At 41.5% G+C, this 18,596-nt stretch overlaps 2 protein-coding genes across 2 annotated transcripts; both read left to right on the top strand.

Annotated features, from left to right (window-relative positions):
• Window positions 1-474: 474 nt before the first annotated feature.
• On the top strand, window positions 475-10,462 carry LOC139216883 (jupiter microtubule associated homolog 1-like). The gene is made up of 5 exons (XM_070848114.1): window positions 475-637; window positions 3,110-3,252; window positions 6,225-6,373; window positions 7,123-7,153; window positions 9,907-10,462. The coding sequence occupies exons 1-5, from the start codon at window positions 582-584 to the stop codon at window positions 10,038-10,040; spliced, it is 513 nt and encodes a 170-aa protein (XP_070704215.1). The 5' UTR covers window positions 475-581; the 3' UTR covers window positions 10,041-10,462.
• Window positions 10,463-15,685: 5,223 nt separating this feature from the next.
• LOC139217113 (uncharacterized) lies at window positions 15,686-17,830 on the top strand. Its single transcript, XM_070848400.1, has 4 exons — window positions 15,686-15,874; window positions 16,001-16,330; window positions 16,679-16,797; window positions 17,234-17,830. Exons 1-4 carry the CDS (start codon window positions 15,790-15,792, stop codon window positions 17,318-17,320), a joined length of 621 nt encoding a protein of 206 aa, XP_070704501.1. The 5' UTR covers window positions 15,686-15,789; the 3' UTR covers window positions 17,321-17,830.
• The last annotated feature ends 766 nt before the right edge of the window (window positions 17,831-18,596 follow it).

Raw genomic sequence — 18,596 nt, 5'->3', positions numbered from 1 at the left:
ATTGTCTTTTTCCAAACTTCCACTAATTTCGTCTGGCTTTCCAGTGTGATCGCTCTGGCAGAAATATGACCCACATGAAATACATTTATATGGCCAAAGCACAAATCCAGATGAGTTTGTTTCCCAATTTTTTGTTAAGACTGAAGAGTAGTCCCAGCTGGAGGTCAGAGTTGTCTCACATTCTTCTTTAACCCTCACATTGTGTGTATAGATGAGATATCAGGAGGGGGAACAGCCCTCAGGGATGTGGACTCCACTGACATGAAGCCCAGACCTGCCACCAACAAGCGATGAGAGCGCTGCGGTTCTGTCCAATCAGAGAGGCGTTCTGTGACGGCTCGTCCAATCAGAGAGGCGTTCTGCGGTGGCTCGTCCAATCAGAGCGGGCCGGACGCTGGTGGGATGGTTCTTGTGGGCTGGCACCGCAGAACCAGCGGATCTGGTCCTCGTTATGTTTTTCAGTGTCGGGTGGAGTCTACATCCTGTCGCATCTCTGCGGGGAAGGAGGACGACTTTTTTTTTTAACATTAGTTTTTCACCGACTGTTCGTTACTGCCAATACACCGAATTAGTCCGTAAAGATGACGACGACAACCACCTTCAAGGGAATGGAGCCTGGTGCTAAAAGCAGTTCCAGGTAAAATAAAAGGAGCTGAAATGGTTCCGCGGAGGAACAAAAGAAGTGGGATGCGGGCAAACCTCTCAGCTAGCAAACGCCTCTTTTCTGCGTTTGCTCCAAGGCAGCCTGCTACCTACCATTAGCTGGCTGGCGAGGGATTTTTGTGGATTTAGCTAAACTGTCACAAAGTCTTGCTAATTAAGTTAATCTTATTGGGCGACCGATGCACCATATAGCCTTTAGCTGCACTAAGTTATGTGGGTTAGCCTGCCTGAGCTTTGCTGAGTAATTAGCATGCGAGTTTAAAAAAGAAAAGAGAGAAACCCCAAGTGCCGAAGGGGATGTTTTCCAGCTATTTTTGGGGAGAAATGGCCAAAGCTACCTAACATTATCCCTTGACTGGCTGTGGTCGACTGCAAAATACAAAAACAACTTTTTTTTTTTTTCTTTTTTTTTTTTTTGTAGTTCAAGTCTTGCTCCTCTCCTGTGGTGATCTCTGAATGTGCTGCACTTTTGATTTGCAAATTATGTTAAAACTAAGGTGTGGATTCTGTAGCCATTTTTGTTGAATAGAGGACCGAAGATAACAGCTCAGATGTCCAAATATGTGATTCATTGCAGGGAAAATCCCAGACTAGACTTGGGTCTGCATATGTCATTATCAGTAAAATGGCTCATGGAAGTTCAGAGAAACTCAGATCATGTCCATTTGTAGTTGATAGATAAATCTATGATATTGTCCATGCCTGATGCTATATTTATATATTTATATATATATATATATGTGCATGTTGAATCTTTCCATCACTGGTTAAACACCTAAAGAGGACCACTCATGCTCCGAGCACGCAGCCACAGCTTTCCAGTAAGTGATGCGTCTCGTCTGGATGCATTAATGCCCCTTTGCAGTGAAAGCAACGCAAAGAAAATCACTTTAAATGATGGTTGTCTCAATAATTCTGCCCGATTTCAGGGGCACATAAACCAGATCTTGAGGAAAACATGTGCTATTCGTAGCGAGCATGTCCTATCTCGAAGCGTTTTGAAGTCGCGTGCTGTTTTCTGATGATGCGGGGGCTTGGATGGGTGGATGGGTGGGTTAGTGGGTGGGGGCTCTCGGCTAGCTAAGCCTGTAAATCTTTCCTTAGCTCTTAGCTTTTGCTCTGTAAAGCCCCTTTTACGAGCTGCTGGTCATTTCTGCTGCTGGCTGACCGCTAAGATCCCGTACAGCAGCGACTTGAGCAGAATTAGGCTAAAATCTTAGTAGGCCATCAAAAGCTTCCTCCCCTGCCTTATCAGACATGCCATCTTTGGCTGTGGGGCTGTGCTGGATCTGCCCTAGCTCCACCTGTCTGAAGCTGCCCTTCAGCTACTGATCATTAATGCTATTTCATTGATATTATTTGCAGTTTCATTCTAGGGTGGGGTCTGCTGCCAGGCAGCTCAAAGCTCCCCCCCCCCCCCCCAATCGCAATCCGTGTGGAAAGCATGAGCTCATCCCCTCTGGCCAGGAGGTAAAGTCTGGTTTAGGCATTACTGTCACAGCCAAGTGTGACGGACACTGGTCACTATACAAGAATTGATTGAGAAAATCTACGCCGCCGTGGATTTTCCTCCTCCTAGATGCATTCTTTGTAGTTCTGCTTCGGGAGCCGAGTTGTTTTTTGGACTCCCATCTGCCCGCCTGGCCCTCGGACAGCTGCTTACTGTGTCAGCTGGTGGCTTCAGGGACTCTAAGGAGAGGAGGGTTTGCTGGAAAAAAGAGGGAGGGGTCCAGCAGGGGCTCTGCAAACACATCAGTTTTTGTCCCCCCCCCCCCCCCCAACTGTCCTTCAGTACAGCAAGGAAAAACAGTTTCCCTACTCATTATCATGCTCCTTTTGTTCGGCGTGTGGTGGAAGGAATGTCAGCGGAAAGTGGGCTTTGTTTACCGTGCACTGGTCTGCATGCAGGCTTTCTGCGTTCTTCTCGAACACTCTATTTATTAGGTGACCTATATTAGCTGTGGACCCCAGACTTTTCACCTTTATTGTGTGCTATTAACCCCAAAGGGGCATTGAATTTGATTTACTCACTTGATAATGGGATAACAATGCTACCAGGAACTGACACCAACCCCTTGTGTGTCACTGCAAAGGAATCTGTGCTGCGGAGAGGCAGCAGCTAGCCAGCTAACTCTGTGATTATATGCGACTGGAGTCAGCTGCCGGGCAGAGATTGCGACTGTCTGTCTGACAGGCTGACAGCCGGGGCTTAGAGAGCAGAGACCTTGCTGGTAGCCCGTCTCTGTCTCTGTTTCTCTATGTGTATAAAAGGGTTAGGGTGGAGTAGGGAGAAGGTAGCAAGTAGCTTGAGGCGTCCTCATGTTTTATTTGACTATTGATTTTTTTTGTGCTGTGCAGCTGATTGCTGGCATGTGACATGAAGGCCGTGTGTTTTAGCAGGGTGTCAATCAGATGGCATTATCATCCATCATTTGTTGCCCCTCAGGGTACTACGACCGCCAGGTGGGGACTCCAGCTTCTCCCTCGGTGCAGACGAAAACACGACCCCCCAGCGGAAGAGCAAGATGGCCTCCAGCATCTTTGGAGAACCTGAGGACCCCCATGCTCATCGGAGGAACAACCCACCCAGTAACTCAAATTTAACATCACTCTAACCTACCATAGTTCACTTTCCAAGTGACAGTATCAGTCAAATTGATAAAAAAAAAAAAATATGATATAAAAAAATTATTTACAAGGTAACAGTGGTCTGAGTTTTGCACCAGGAAGGCTTATGTATGTGCAAGTTCAATCAGGAAAAACAAGACAGAACTACCCATAGCCTTAAGTAAGCAAAAAGCACCATGGAATAAATTCTTGAGATAGGAAAAGATACAAACTGGAGTGTTATTTAGGATTTTTCCCATTTACGTTGTCAGAAAGAACATCTCACAAGTGTAATACCCAAAAAGCCCCGGAGGACTTTTATAAGAGTAATTTGAAACGGGGCTTTGTTAGATGGGTATGAGGATCAGCCCTCAATGGAAAAAAATAGGTCATTAAGAAATGTGTCAGTTGGCGAAATGTGCAGCCTTGTATAGACAAGAGGAAAGTTTAATTTTGTGTACAAACGCAGCAGCAGGGGATGTGAGACTTGTGAATGGCTTTGGGTTGCCAAGGTCATTGCACATGTACAGCCACAGAGGATTGAATGAAAAATGAATGTGATGAATGTAGCCTGACATTATCCTGCCTGCCAGTATGTTTATAATAATCCAGGTAAAGCTTAAGCCAAACACAATTGACTCTTTGGGCATGCATTATCTTTAGTGCTTGTAATTAAGGATGGCATTTTTTACCCAGCTAGTCAGTGTTTGGTTAAGGCTCAAAGATTTGATAAAGTGCTCAAAGAGGAAAGTTCAAGTCCTCAGGGACATTACTCACAAGCCAGGGATCACATGTTTTTACACTGGCTATTTTGCAGAAAACAGTTTATATGTTGTATCAAATTTTCTTGGTGTGTGGACCGTGACTAGTTTACCCTAAAATCATTACTTCAGCCTCTGACCTTTACAGCCAGCAGCTGCAAGACAGTAAAGCCTTTTCCTGCTTGCATTGTTTGAGTTGGTTCTAGGTCAAGTTCAGGGGAGCCATCTCATAGTTTTCCCATTTTAACGGATACAACTGCACGAGGATATTGGTTTCTGCCTGAATGAGCAAGGTTTATTACTTAAACAGATTTTATAAGCATTGTGTGATCTGTCTGACCTGGGTATGAACTCAAAGTTTATATGAACAGGTTTGTTTGCTTTGGCATACTATCCTCTGTAGATCCTTTTTAAATACACTTTTTGTACGCTCAATACATGTCAATGAACAATGTGCATTTGTGCATGTAGTTGTGAATACTGTCCTGCAGTACGTATCCGTTTCACCTTTGGTTTAGCTGGTAAGAAACGTGTTTTTGCATTTAGCCTTTTTCTGAAATTAGAGTTACAGGAAGCATATGGAGAGGTGGGGAATGCTGCAAAGATTCCCCCATAGATTTGATGTAGAAACAATACAGATGAAAGATGCGTTAACATGCATCTTGGACCTGGTCATCGAAGGTGTCCACACACTGTAGCACCGCTTACGGTCATTCAGAATACAGACAATGTCACGATAATGTCCTGTTTACTGTGGATAATCTGTAGACCTCACTGTGAACAGTTTTCACAGGGACTATTTATGCTACAAAGATGTGAAGTGTTCACAGCCAAGTCTGTGGATTATCCGGAGTGACTGGGACATTAGTTCTGGAAAGACATGTTGGTGTTGAGTTTTTAAAGTGGCATCTTTAAATGCTTTGCTCATTGAAATCTCATTAACTTTAATAGTATTGAGGTGTTGACAATGATATTTCAGAACCTGAGTGAATAAACCTAAAAGTATCTTCACGGCTACTACTAGGAGTATGGGAGTAAATGATTTCTGAGATTTGTATTAGCTGAAAAAAATAATAAAAACATTTGTCAGCTGGAGGAATGTCCTGATATGTTGACACAAAAGTATATTGTTGTTCATAAAGCGTATGACCTTTTTTATTGGTTGTTGGTCCGGATTTTAGGGTTTTCAGATACCAGGGCTGTTGGTTTATTCAAGCGCCCTCAGCGTCTGGCCACATGAGGAGCCCTCTGTAATCAGAGCGGAAGCCAAGACTATCAGCAGCAGCATGATTGCTGTTCCTGTCTCCAAATTTGTTGATCAGTGAGGTCATTGCTATCAGAGTTATATCATGCACCCGGGAGATATATAAAGTTAAGTAGAAAGCTGTGTCTTGTAGTGATGATAACATAATGCATCATGAATCTAGTCTAATCCTCTTCCATTTGCTTTTTGTTGTTCACTGTCCAGAGAATTGATCAGGCTCAGAAATGTGGTGCCAGTAATGAAGGAGCTCTTGTTGAGGGATAGAGACTCCCAACAGTGCTGATTCACTTCACTCCATTAACAACAATGGCCACTCCTCTGCATCTTCGACAGCCACTGTTCCCCTCATGACAAAGACAGTCTGTCCCCTCCCTGGCCCTCTGGGCTTGAGCTGGGCTGTTACCTTATGTGGCTTTGGTTAGCACAGCCTGCTTACCCTCAGTGGGCCAAACGCTGCATTTTAATGCTCTTTCTGCTAAAGGAGAACTCAGGCGCTACAGGGTTATGTGAGTTTTGGCATTCAGACTGTCTGCCTGGGAGTGTTCCACTGCGTTTCTGGGTCTGTTTCAGACGCCCAAGCGGATTTTGTGATGTTTCCTGTTAGTTCTCAGTGATTTTGTCTCATGTTATTTCAGTCAAATTCCCTCATAAAGCTGATGTTTTGCCAGATCTGGGAAGATAAATCTTGTGGTGAGCATGGGTTAGAAACATCGGGGTCTGGGGTGACTTTGTGGCTAATTGGATTAGTGTCCATGTGGTATGACTCTGCAGCTTGAGCCTGAGTCATGTTTTGTCACTTGTCTCTTGTGTTTCCTGCCTAGCTTCAACATAATCGATGGGCCAAAAAGGAAAAAACAAATAATCAAATGGGTACGACAGCTAGTGTATTACACTGTGCTTAGTCCCATCTGTCTCTCTTACCTTCCCAGCCGGAGCACCCACAGGAACCCTGTGTGGGGAGCCCTCTGCCCCACTTAGGCGGTGCCAGCAGCCTCTTCTCTTCCCCAAGAACCTTCAGCCGGAACTGACCACCATCCACAACTCTGGGGCAGCCATGGTCTGGACCCAGAGACAAGAGGTACCTCTCATTTAGTCTGACAGGCGCTGTTTCCAAAACAGAGCCACGGCCTAGTTCTGTGATGAAAAGCACACGGTCATAGATTAAGTATAATTCTCTACAGTTCAGAGGAAAATTCACTGGGGGATGAATGACTCTATCCATCTATTTGAAACCGACCCAGGACGTTGTTTGATAGATATTTTCCACAGACATTTGTAATCCCTGTGGAGGTTTATGTTTTATTCTGGGGATCTGCCAGTGCTCACTGCCTGACATGGGTAGATTATTTTTTTCCTAATTGAGCAATTTAGCTGAGGTATAAAGAAACAGTGAAACAGGATATCTGTTATGAGATATAATGAGCGTGCAAGAGTCTGCTTTGTAAATACAGGCATGATCTACCTGCCAGAAATATAAAACATCTCAAGGGTCTGAACGCTCAGTAGTGGTGTCATTAATCGTTACTAATTAGCTGGCAACAGTACAGAAGCTTCTATTTGAACAAATACCTTTTGGATAAATTACTTATTTTGTCTTTTTGCTTTGTGGTATGAATACAGTACTTCTTCTTAGACCAAGACAATTCAGCAGAGAATCTGACATATTCACCAGCAGTGAATTTTTACATGGTGTCCACAGTTTGTTCAGGGAACTAGAAGCAGAAGTAACTGGAATCAGATACAGGAAGACATTTTATACACAGGTGAAAAGGTCAACTTTTGTTCAGTGACGATATCTGATATCCTTGTGTTATGTTTTCTTTTTAGATTCAAAATGGCCAAGAACAAGCAGTTGATGGTAAGTATCCTGAACTCTTGAGTTATCTGTAAAGAGGCTTTTAAGTTTCGGTCACACACTCACTATGTCTAAACAGCAGTGCATGACTTAGATTATTCTGTGAATAGCTCCATGGTGCACCATAACAGATCGGGTAATTCCACTCTCCCCGCCTCTTAAAAAATCTGATCGGTGGCTGGACATGTACCTTGGTCTGTCGCAAAAAAACCACTTCTGTTGAACGATATATTGTCCCAGAAATAAATTGTATCATCGTCATTTTAGGACCATTTTATGCCACTGCATTGACTGCTTCGGCCAGGTGCTGCGTTCAGCCACCCTGGAGCAGGAGACACTAGACATATACATAGTTATGAGCACATGGGTGTGTCTCAGAGCTCTTTTTTTTTTTTTCCCTCTTAACTTTTGCCATAGCCATCACTGGCATTGGCGTCAAGTAACACATTATCTTCACTTCACCTGGTTCACTGTGGCTTTGTGGGGGAGCAGTCTGAGCGCCACCCACAGAGAGCAGACAAGAGAGGACAGAAGCAGCAGGACCACATAGCGTCCCAAATCAAATCAAATCTTTTTAATGATGGAGAAAAATCCTGTTGTGTACACACGTAAACACAGTAGGCAACTATCGAGGTCAGAAAAATGGTTGTGTCCACACATCTCGCGGTAAGTCAATAAAGTAATTAGCATGACAGGCCTACTTGTGCCATATGCTGCTGCCATACCAGTGTTTTTTTTTCTTTTTTAGATACTGTACACATGTTCTCCCTTTCTCAGTCAACATCATCACATGATCTCTTTGATGTGGTTCTTTCCCCCTGTCATGGTGGTGTGATGGTCTGTAGTCAAACAGCTGTTCTTTGTTGGCAGGCTTCACTTATTATGAAAAGCTTTTTATTAACCTCCAGGTGCACGTTTGTAAGTGGCTGGCTCCTCAGATAATGGAGGGTTTCACCACACATCTCTATGAACATTTAGAGATTAAAACGTATTTTTCCCGCTGTTGACTATGACTGGAATGTGTGTGCACTTTGAAGTGTGTTACAAATTAGAGTATTGATGTTTCTATGTTCATCAAAAACTATTGAGGACTTCAGCTGCTAAAGTAACGATGTAACTAGTAACCTCTTTCTTCACATATTTCTTTGAAACTAGCAGATCCCCTGCTACAGACAGGGGTGGGTTTACTTGCTCACACGCTGGGGCTCGATTTACTAAGAAAATAGCGTTGTGCAGATCAGCAGTCAGCTCCTGGACTGTGACTGGAGCTGAACCTCTGCCAGTGGAGGAGAGCTCATATGTGCAGTTCAGATGTGGGATTTCTATGTGATCACCACGCTCAGAAAAAAAAAGATAGTCATTTTGATTACAAAATATTTAATTCGGCCGTGGTTCAACTCTACTTGAGGAAAAACTGTAACTTACTCAAACTATAGTCATTAAATTATGATGAATACAAAGTTTAGCCTACATTTAATTAGTAATACAATAGGAGGCATTAAACATTCATTGGAAACAAAAAGGAGATGAAGAGATCAAATCAAAAACAGATAAAATACACAATGTACACACACTGCTGAGGTAAATGCTTTAAAGTTAAAACGAAGGTACTTGCAGTCTTTTGTGAGTTTACTTTTTGTATTTTATATATGATATTTAATCTATGTTTGTATAAAAGCTTATGTTTAATTGACAGTTATTTCTGCCACTACAGCCCTCCTTTTGGTCCTTGTGAATCCGGTCGGTGCTGTCTCTCTTCAGAGGCTTCAGAGACAATTTTCCTCGCAAAACTGACAGTCACAAATGCTTTGACCTCAGTAAATCCAGCGGAATACATAATCATCCTCTGTTAGCATGTCCATTATTTACGTGATTCTCTCTTACATGTATATGCAATGAGGAGAGAAGTGTCCGTTTGATAAATACAGCACATTTGTCGGGGGGGTAGAATGCATGCACAGCTGTGCCTGACAAACACGCCCAAAAGCCTTATTCAGTCCGGCTCAGAGTTAAAACACGTGAGCCTCTATAGGCTGCTCTGTGCAGTCCTGATATCTGTGGCACCAGTTTTATAAACCTACAGTTAATGCAGTTGTCACAGCAGCCGCTCCACTCACTCTGATGTCAAGCCGATGTCCACTCTAGAAAAAATTCTGTTGTCAGTAAAAAAATAAAATAAAAAAGATAAATAAATAAATAAAATTGCTGCACTGATTTGTGACCCATAAGCTGAAATTCTACAATCTACAGTAATTCAGCTGCTAATGGGCAATGAGAGCCCCATGCAGCAGCGAAGTCAAAAAACGGTTACTAAATGTTAAATGAAACTTTGGTGCAGACTGACTCATTAATAGTTGATTTGAAAGAGAAATGCTGGTAAACTTGCAGTCACTTAAAAAGTCCAGCTAAAACCAAAACGACAAAGCAAGAAGGTTAAACTTGTCTAAATGACACCGCCTCAGCTAGCCTTTGCTAAAGCTAAATTTCGTTTCACCCCTGGCTATCACATGATCTAACGTCCTGCTAATTTAGTTCCACAAATACAGCAGCAGATAAATCCGTTCATTGAGAATAAAAGCAGTAAAAAGGGTAACTCGTCCAGATTAGCAGGGACTTCTCGTGGAATTCACGATTTGGTGAATCACACATGTAACTGTATTAAATTGTAAAACGATGTATTGTTTTGTTTTAAAGGTTATTATCAGGCGCTGGCACATGCTTTGGATGAATGTGTTGTCTTTTTGTTGCATCTGCAGAGTGTCCTGAGGGTGTGGAGCAACCGGAGAAAGAGGAGCAGAAGGAAATGCCAGAACCCTCCGACCCGTCGGGAGAAGCCACGGGCGGCCGAAGAAACCCACCTGGTGGCAAGTCCAGCCTTGTCCTGGGTTGAGACCACTTGTTTTTTTTTTTTCTTTTGTTTTTTTTTTTTTCATTCGAACGCTTTTTTTATTTTTTAAAGATAAATACCCCCACCACTCTCTTCCTCCTCATCATGTCACCCTCTACCCTCCTTCACTTTCTTCACATGCACTCATGCTGTCACGTCCATGGGCCCCCGCGTCCTCTCCCTCCACCCTCAAACCTTTTGTTTTGATCCTTTTTTCTATTAAAAGAAGAAAACTGTTGACAAAAGCACTTTATGTATCTCTTGCCCCCTTTCCATTTCAGCCCATCCTGTAGTGCATCGCGCCTGCTGGGAAAGGCATGAAGTTTAGCTTGTCCCTCATACTTCCCTGTTGTAAATGGTAAAGGAAAAAATAATAAAAAAGATTTGATGCGTGGATTTCTAAATACAATAAAGATTGATATGAATTTCCTGTGGCTGATTCTTTTTCTTCCCTTTTTTTCTATTCTAGTCTCGTGACAGCATTGTAGGAACATTTGATCATGCAAAAGTGAATATTCCAATTCAGCAGTAGTGCACACAAAGAAATGTAGATAAAGGTTTTCATGTGCATAAATGGCTCCTCACATGGAGCTGAGTATTATTTATGTACAGTGAGATGGAGTCTGAAGGCTGCGGCCCTTAAGAGCAGAGACAGGCTCTGTGACTGGAAGTCTGCCCAGCCAAAGTAATCACACAAGCTGCCTCCGATCCTGCCAGAGGAGAAACTGCACTTTCTTTTCATGACATCATACGCTGGATATTTGGCTCTCCTTGCTGTGTTTCTGATTTAAAGTGGGTGTTGCATTCAGTCGAGAATCTTGGGATTTTTAAAACAAAAGTCAGTTTCAGAAGGTGAAGTGATTCATGCAAGATGTGATGTTACTTGCACTCTTCAAAGATGGCTTTATTTGGAAATGCTTTCTCTGAAGTTTGACATTTTTCGCCCCCCTAAAGCACCATGAGCAACACGTAAACTGGATTTGGTAGAGTTTTGTTTGACATACCAGACTTCTCGAGTATTGGCTCTTCTCATGCATTTAGATGTTTAGAGAACGTAGTTATCCATATGATGATCTGATGAAAAGTTCACTTCTTTTAAGAATTTGTCTTGGAGTTGATCAAGCACTACACAAATGGTAGTTTTCAAAATTACGATTCAGGACTAATGTATTTGGTGGAAAGAGATGTTCTCCTGCCCTTAGTGGGAGGTACAAAAGGCACATTTGAGTATAATATGTATATAATTCATGTTGCATATATTCAACTGTCTGCAGCCAGAGAGAGAGACAGCACTACCCCTGAATCATTAACATATACAAAAATAAAAGAGGTTACAACAGCTAAACTGACTTAGTGGCAGAGACTTTGTAGTATATATACTTTCAAGATCTCTGTTTAGTCCTTAAATTAGTGACATGTATTCGATGTATTCGAGTTCTGTACTTAGGTGAAAATTTGACTACTTCAGGGAAATATTTTACATTTAATTTTACTATGATTATTTGGCAGCTTTCCCTGCTAGTTACATTACAAACTAAGGTTTCTGCACACAAAACATATGAAGTGCTCATGAAATATGAACTATGTCATAAAATACTACTACCCAACAGTTTATACAAGAACAGCTGAAATGAGCAGCTGATTAACGGTAGTCAATGGATGAGTGTATTGACAGGCAACTATTTTGAAATGCAAAAGCATTTCCTGGTTCCAGCTGCTCCTACATGAGTATTCGCTGCTTTTTTATTATAACAATTTTTTAATGTATTTTCAATTATTATGAGGCTTGGACAGTTAGTCGGACAAAACAAGCATTCTGAAGGCGCCACTTTACATACTTTTATATATTTATATTTTTTACTTTTGTGTTTGAAGTTTATTCTCATTCTTTTGGAGCTGTGTGTAACAAAAAGCAATTTCCCCCTGTGGATTATTAAAGGAATTCTGATTCTGATTCTGATTCTGATTTGGGCTCTGTGTAACTGTGATTTCTAACTGTATAATACATTTTTAAAAACCAAAGAATCAGTGGACCATTATAATGATAATTAGTTGTAGTCATATATAAAATAGTTAAAAAAAAATAGCTCCACCTCAACTAAATGTAAAATGCATGATACTAATATAACACATGAGTATAACGGTCACAAGGTTTGTTTTCTGCATTGAATGCTTTTACTGCTCGTACTTTAAAAGTAGATTTTCCTGATTATAATCAATAATTCATAGTTCTTCCTCTGGTCAAACTGATGTCATCACCACCCCTTACATTGCAGTTATGTACTGTTTATACTATTTAATTTCTGTACTGTGTATGAATGTGTTTGTGACAATAAAACTTGAATCAGCACTGTGCTTTAAAGTAAAGGATCTGAATTTCCTCCACCACTGCTGATTATACATGACTCTCCTCTAGTCATCTTGTCTTTACTCCATGACTTTAATTTGAATGATGGTGTATTATTTGACTTTGTAAGCCTCTTAGTGTGGAGCTGAAGGGTCCTGGAGGGCCGCTCATCTTTTAGCAGTGATAACGCACTGGGAGTGACAAAAGCGTTCAACTTGGGCTTAAAAAAACATTTCCACTGTATTGTGCACGCCCTATATATCTGCGTGCCAGCCACATAGGTGTCAGTGAAAAGAAACACCTGAATAAAAGCTGCCATCGCAGTAGTTTCAGTCGTTTCTCTGTCTGCCTCCTGAGCTACGACTGGAGCTCCTTCAGAGCCACACCCCGAGCAGCCCGTGAAGAGAACCGTGGCACGGCGGTGTGTTTAAGCCCTCATCTGCCGTGAAAGGCATGTAGAGGTCACATAAGAGCAGGAGAAGAACTTCCTGCCTTGGAGAAAAGCCAGAATGCTGGAGTGCAGTCAATGAAGGCTTGTTTTCAGTAAGTGCTGTACCCACAGGGAAAATCGTGTGCCTTTTATTATACTTTAAGGCACAGAGTTACCCTGGTGCTTTCCTCATTCTTTTCCTGGAAATATGCAAACATATGAAAAAAGAGTGACCAGTCGTACCTTGTGTTCATTTTGAGCTCAAAATGTACAATTGCATTTTTGCACCGCAGTTTGTTCTTTTGTCCCGGTCAACAGCTAATCAGTAAAACCACATTAGAAACAGACTCTCTTGTCTATCCCCCTTGATCATCCTACTAATCTTTCTAGAAAGACAGGAGATTACCATTTTCCTCCCCCACGGCCATATGCCGAGTCATTTAACTGATGCCGGTGATGAATGTTTAAGCATCCTTGCTCATTTGCAACTTCAATGTATTGACAGGGCCATTACAGCATGTGCACTCCAGATGAGGCCATGTGCGTCCCCAGAGATCTCTCAGGAGGAAAAGGATATGTGAGTGTGGAAACAATTTGGGGAAATGAGGTGAGTCATCTCTGAGTGACACAGCAGGCAATCAGTCAATCAATACACCCCATTCAGTCATACTACACTGACTCAGCAGCCACTCTAGACAGGAGGAGGAAGGAGATTTTTCAGAGGAAACACACTATTAATATGTTGAAGACAGACATGTTACACTTTTCTCTCCTGAAAATAATTCTATTGATGTATAAGAATAGAATTGAATTAATAATCTCCCTATGTGCTACTTGATGTCTGTCTGTGACCAGAGACAGAGCCTCCTGATTATCTCGCAGTCTCAAAAATACGACGCCTCCCACCCACCAGAAGCCCTTAAACAGGAAGCACTGGTTGGCAAATGGACAGGGCCGTTTCCGTAGCGACAAAAGGAGCGTAAAAGCCCTCTTTGCCATGTCTGCTTCAGCTCATATTGAACCTTCCTGACTGGACGAGGCTGGAGGAGGGGAATTGATGGAGGGGAGAGCGGAAGGATGGACAGGGACCTTTTTTTAATCTGTCCCAGAGAGAGCAGGGGGTGGGGGTGGTTTTTTAAATGTGTCTCCAAAGGCTGTGAAAGCCTTTATTGATGTTATTGATGTTGAGTTTGCAATTATCCTACAATCCTACTCAGGATAGTGACAAGTTAATGGTATTTACTGTTTAAAACGACGGTCTGTAAAACAAAAACTGTGATTTCACTGTGTTGTGACTATAAGATATTTTATTTTTATATATATATATATTGATACAAAAAGTTTATTTTGGTCTTGGTCATTACTTCTTACTCTACACGTGTAACTGAGAGATGGACCGATTATATGCCTGGCTGAATTTTACAGTCTCTGTGATTTCATGGCTTTTATAGTTTTTATTGTGCTCTGTTCTTAGAACCACAAGGACTGATGAGGAAATGGGTTTCTGAGGACAGGGAGGGAGAGAGAGCACCTTTACACTGTACGCCAATTTTGAACTCAGCTTCTGGTGTCCTGGAGTCTTTCAATCACACTTTTAACGTCATGTGTTCCCTCTAGACTATATCCTGTATATATCCTGATAATTTGCGCATAGAACTATATTTTATCTTTAATGGTTGACACGTTTGCTCATGTGCCACTGGAGGGCAGTGCAAACCCTGTAAAAATCTTCCGCCCTAAAACTAAACTCTTGACCTACTTTCAGTGTGGAATATGCATCGTCACCCTATCCCTACTGTGCAAGGCCTGAAAAACATATCAGCCAATGCTACTGTCTTGCTCAACTTCACTTTCAATAAGTGTTATGTGAAGATGATAAGATATCGCATGTGTTTGTAGTGGTTTTGCACACACTGCGGTCTCTCAGTGGCTCACCTTGTTGAGAGCTTACCATTAAAAGCTAAATCTTCATCTTCAGCAGCTGGGGTTTGACTAGATCCTGTCTTTTCCTTTGTCTCTCTCTCCCTCGCCTATCCTGTCATAATATCTCTAAATCTGTACATCAAAATAAGTATTGCGTTCACTGGCTCAGATTAGAGCTGCCAATCTCACGTGTTTATATGTACTCTATGTTAGTTTTATCATTTTGGTTTTGATCTCGCACATACGAGGGTCACGTGTTGTTGTTGTTGGTAGACTTCTGGGTCAGCAGTCATGTGGCACTGTGACAGCCTTACTTCCTTAAATCCTCAACGCTTCCTCTAAAGAATACATATTTCGTGTGAAACTTGATGTGAAACAATCATCTGCGCAGTCCTGAGTGGCCCAGGTAAATAAATATGTTTTGTAGTAATTAATCTAAGGTGGGAAGAGTTCACAAAGCTTTATCGGGTCTGGGATGGCTGTGCTAGTTGCTGTCTATATTTGAGTGCATCTACACAGACAATACTCATCTTTAAAATATACAGTATATTGTACAATCCTGTTTATCAACTCACTGCCTGTGTTAGATTTTTTTTTGATGACTAGTTTAATCAAAAGCACTTTAGCACCATATAACTGGACCTTTTTGCATTTGGTTTTAAAGCATGTGTTTGTATTTCTGCCACCACGGGCACTCTCGCTGCAAATCACGGGCCTCTCCCCAACACTGCAGTTGCACCAGTGCAAGCTCTCAAAACGTATCAAGCAATGCTTTTCCTGATGCTTTAGAGAGAGATCAAAAACGGTCTGATCTGTAGCTACACTTCCTGCACAAGTGGTTTGACCTCAGAGAGAAGTTGTTTTTTTTTAAATAGTTTCCAAATCTCCTCACAATGTATCTAAGCGGTCTGTCTGAATACGCTGTCATCTTCTCGCCCACATCAGACACCTAGATGTAGGTCACGTGTTGCTGTTAGTAATCGTATTGGGTGATGTGGGTGAAAACATAAGCACATTTCCAGCTGAAGAGTTAGCATTCTGGTGAACCTTGGATGACAGTCGCTGTCAGCATGTCTGCCGTGTGGTTGAAGCTCATAACCATCCTTTGTCTCTTCTGCACAGTCCTGAGTGGCCCAGGTAAGACTGATTACATGTAAATATATATGTAAGGTGTATAGTTAAGGAAGGATTCATTCATAAAGCTTTATCAAATGTAAAGCAAAAAGATGAAACTGTGCTTTTTTTTTGTGTCCATCCATGTAGGCAGCAGTGGAGTAGTATGGAAACATTTTGGAGAGACCATCACTATCCAGTGCAGATATTCAAACAAAACAGAGTACCTGTATTTGAAGAGGGGTCTCAGTGAGGACTTAATTTTCATCAAAGAATACAACTCAGACAAAAGTAACATTGTCACAGGATTCGGGGGCAGACTTCAGTTAAATGGAGTATTCCCCAACCTGGACATCCTCATCAAAAACTTGACCTCTGACGACACAGGGCCGTACTGGTGCGAGTACAAAAGGTTCGACGACAACAAACATCGAGCAGAAATCACAAAAGGCACAGGTTCTGTGCTCCTGGTGGTGACAGGTAAGCCTCATCCATTTTTGTATTGTCTCACAAAACCTTCTCACAAATCATTCCACTGGATGCTACACGCTACTGCAACATGTCTGATACGTACTAAACGTACATGTTTATGATTTTAGATGATTTCCAGTGGAGTATTTGTAATTTCAAATCAATTTTGTATCAGAAAATTGGAAGAATTTCACTCAACATGGAAAGTCACCTAAGAAATGTACTAAAGAAATATTCCAAATCAGTTTTGATGCAACACGCAATACCATTATGGTTGTGAGGAAAATGAGGAAAACATTTAAAACCTTTAACAACTTCAGTCTCTGATAAACACTGCACTGTGTATGAATTCATCAGATCGAGCGCAGACGTGCGAGCCATCAGATAAGAATGTGGCCCTGGTGTCTGTTGTGATCTGTGCCGCTGTGCTGCTTGGCATCATTGTCACGGGCCTCCTCATTGTGATCATCCTCAAGGTACCCACATGTGCTGGTGTGTGTTTGGAGGTGTCTGTGCGTGTGTTTCTCTATTTTACTGTATTTTTCTATGAGTCATCTCCTGATGGAATCTTTGGGGCTGTTTTCATGTTCCTGTTATGCTCAACAGTGGTAGTACTTGTAAAAACACACAGCAAAATCAGTTTGTTACTTGGTTTGAACGGCAAACTTTCTTGTCAGTGTCATTTTCGCACTTTTTATTCAAACTGTGCTTTATTTACAAACAAAACATAACCGCAGCTGCATAAGAGCAAGATATTCCATGGCAAAATGAATGGAAGTGAATGTGAATCTGACTCTGTGTGTGTGTGTGTGTTTGCTGAAGTTGCAAAAAATACATTACATAGCAATGCCATTACTTATTGTATTATAGACCTACATCTAACATGTTGACACCAATATCTGTTGTTACCAGATCAAGGCTTTGTGCAGCAAGGTGAAACCAAGACGCGTCGCCACCAGTGATGTTTACGAAGACATGCGAGGAACACGCAGGCGATGAAGATGTCACCTTGCAAGCAGCCAAGCTGTAACTCCATTTCTGCACCACTGAGGTTCAAGTGATGCGTGTGAAGCAATGTAGCAACTCATGCAGTGTCGCCTGACATCTCCTCAGGCCTTTAAGACAATTGTGACAATGAGGCCCAAAAAGTACAACAAGGGAACGCCTGCACTGCCACTCAGACAATGGATGTGGCACAATGTATGAAAATATATATGTAGAAGAGAAGCACACATCTCTTTGTCTTGTCTTTCAGTGACAAAAAAAAAGCTAAACTGGATTTGTGCTCTGTCACATGACCATGTAAATATGTCTTCTTTAATTTCACAAAGATTCTTACAGCTTTGCACAAAGTTGATAAAATGTTTGCAGATTACTTATTGTACTATTAAAGTCAGGCTTAATTTGAATGCTATATGTGTTGTAACAATAATAACTGTAATTTACCGTTTATGTGAAATAATACATCTCTGGAATGAGTTGCCATGTGAAATGAAGCTACTGAAATTATTGTTGAAACAACTAGTGTTTGATTTCACTTATTCTCTTGAGGTTGGTGAAATGTTTCTTCAGAATACCAGGATGCTCACCGAATAACCATCCAGAGGTTTTGCGACACCACCATCAAGCCGTGATGGCACACAACACAAAAAAACTAAACAAAAAGGGAATGAAATTATTTGAAATTGATTCCCAATTCAATTTGATGTGGTACAAAATTTAATTCATGTCCAAATACATGAAAATGAAATACCAGGTTAACCAGAAATTGGATGTTTTATTTTGTAATATTTAGCGAGAGGGATGGAGGCAGGCTTATTAGTACCCTGTTAACGAAAGGAGAAGTTTAAGTGTATATTTAAATCACACCAAATGAACAAGCATTTATTTACTCTGCGTGTTCGTGGAATTAATCAGACAGACAGTTTGGGTGTTAGAACAAAAATATTCACTTCCCATTTTCTTGAAGAAATGCTAGATTTATGACATTTATTTTTTTTAAGAAACCTTCAGCTACTGAAACAGATTACTCAAACGGTGGACAAGTGATAACTCAAATCAGTAACAACCCTGAGCCTTACTGTAAACTTGCACTTACATTGACTTCTTATGAAAGAGATAATGTGAAAGCGACATCAGGCGATTAGTCGCTGTGGCTTTTCAAGGCCAACTTTATAATGAGGGACATATTATCGTTTTACTATAAAACAGGGAATTGTTTTTGAAGTTAGATAAAACCTTTATTTTCTCAAAAGGTCACACTGAGCCACACGAG

This window comes from Pempheris klunzingeri, chromosome 17 (genome assembly GCF_042242105.1).
Source record: "Pempheris klunzingeri isolate RE-2024b chromosome 17, fPemKlu1.hap1, whole genome shotgun sequence".
Classification (NCBI taxonomy): Eukaryota; Metazoa; Chordata; class Actinopteri; order Acropomatiformes; family Pempheridae; genus Pempheris; species Pempheris klunzingeri.
The sequence above is the reverse complement of the archived record's forward strand: the minus strand, read 5'-3'. Positions and strand labels throughout refer to the sequence as shown.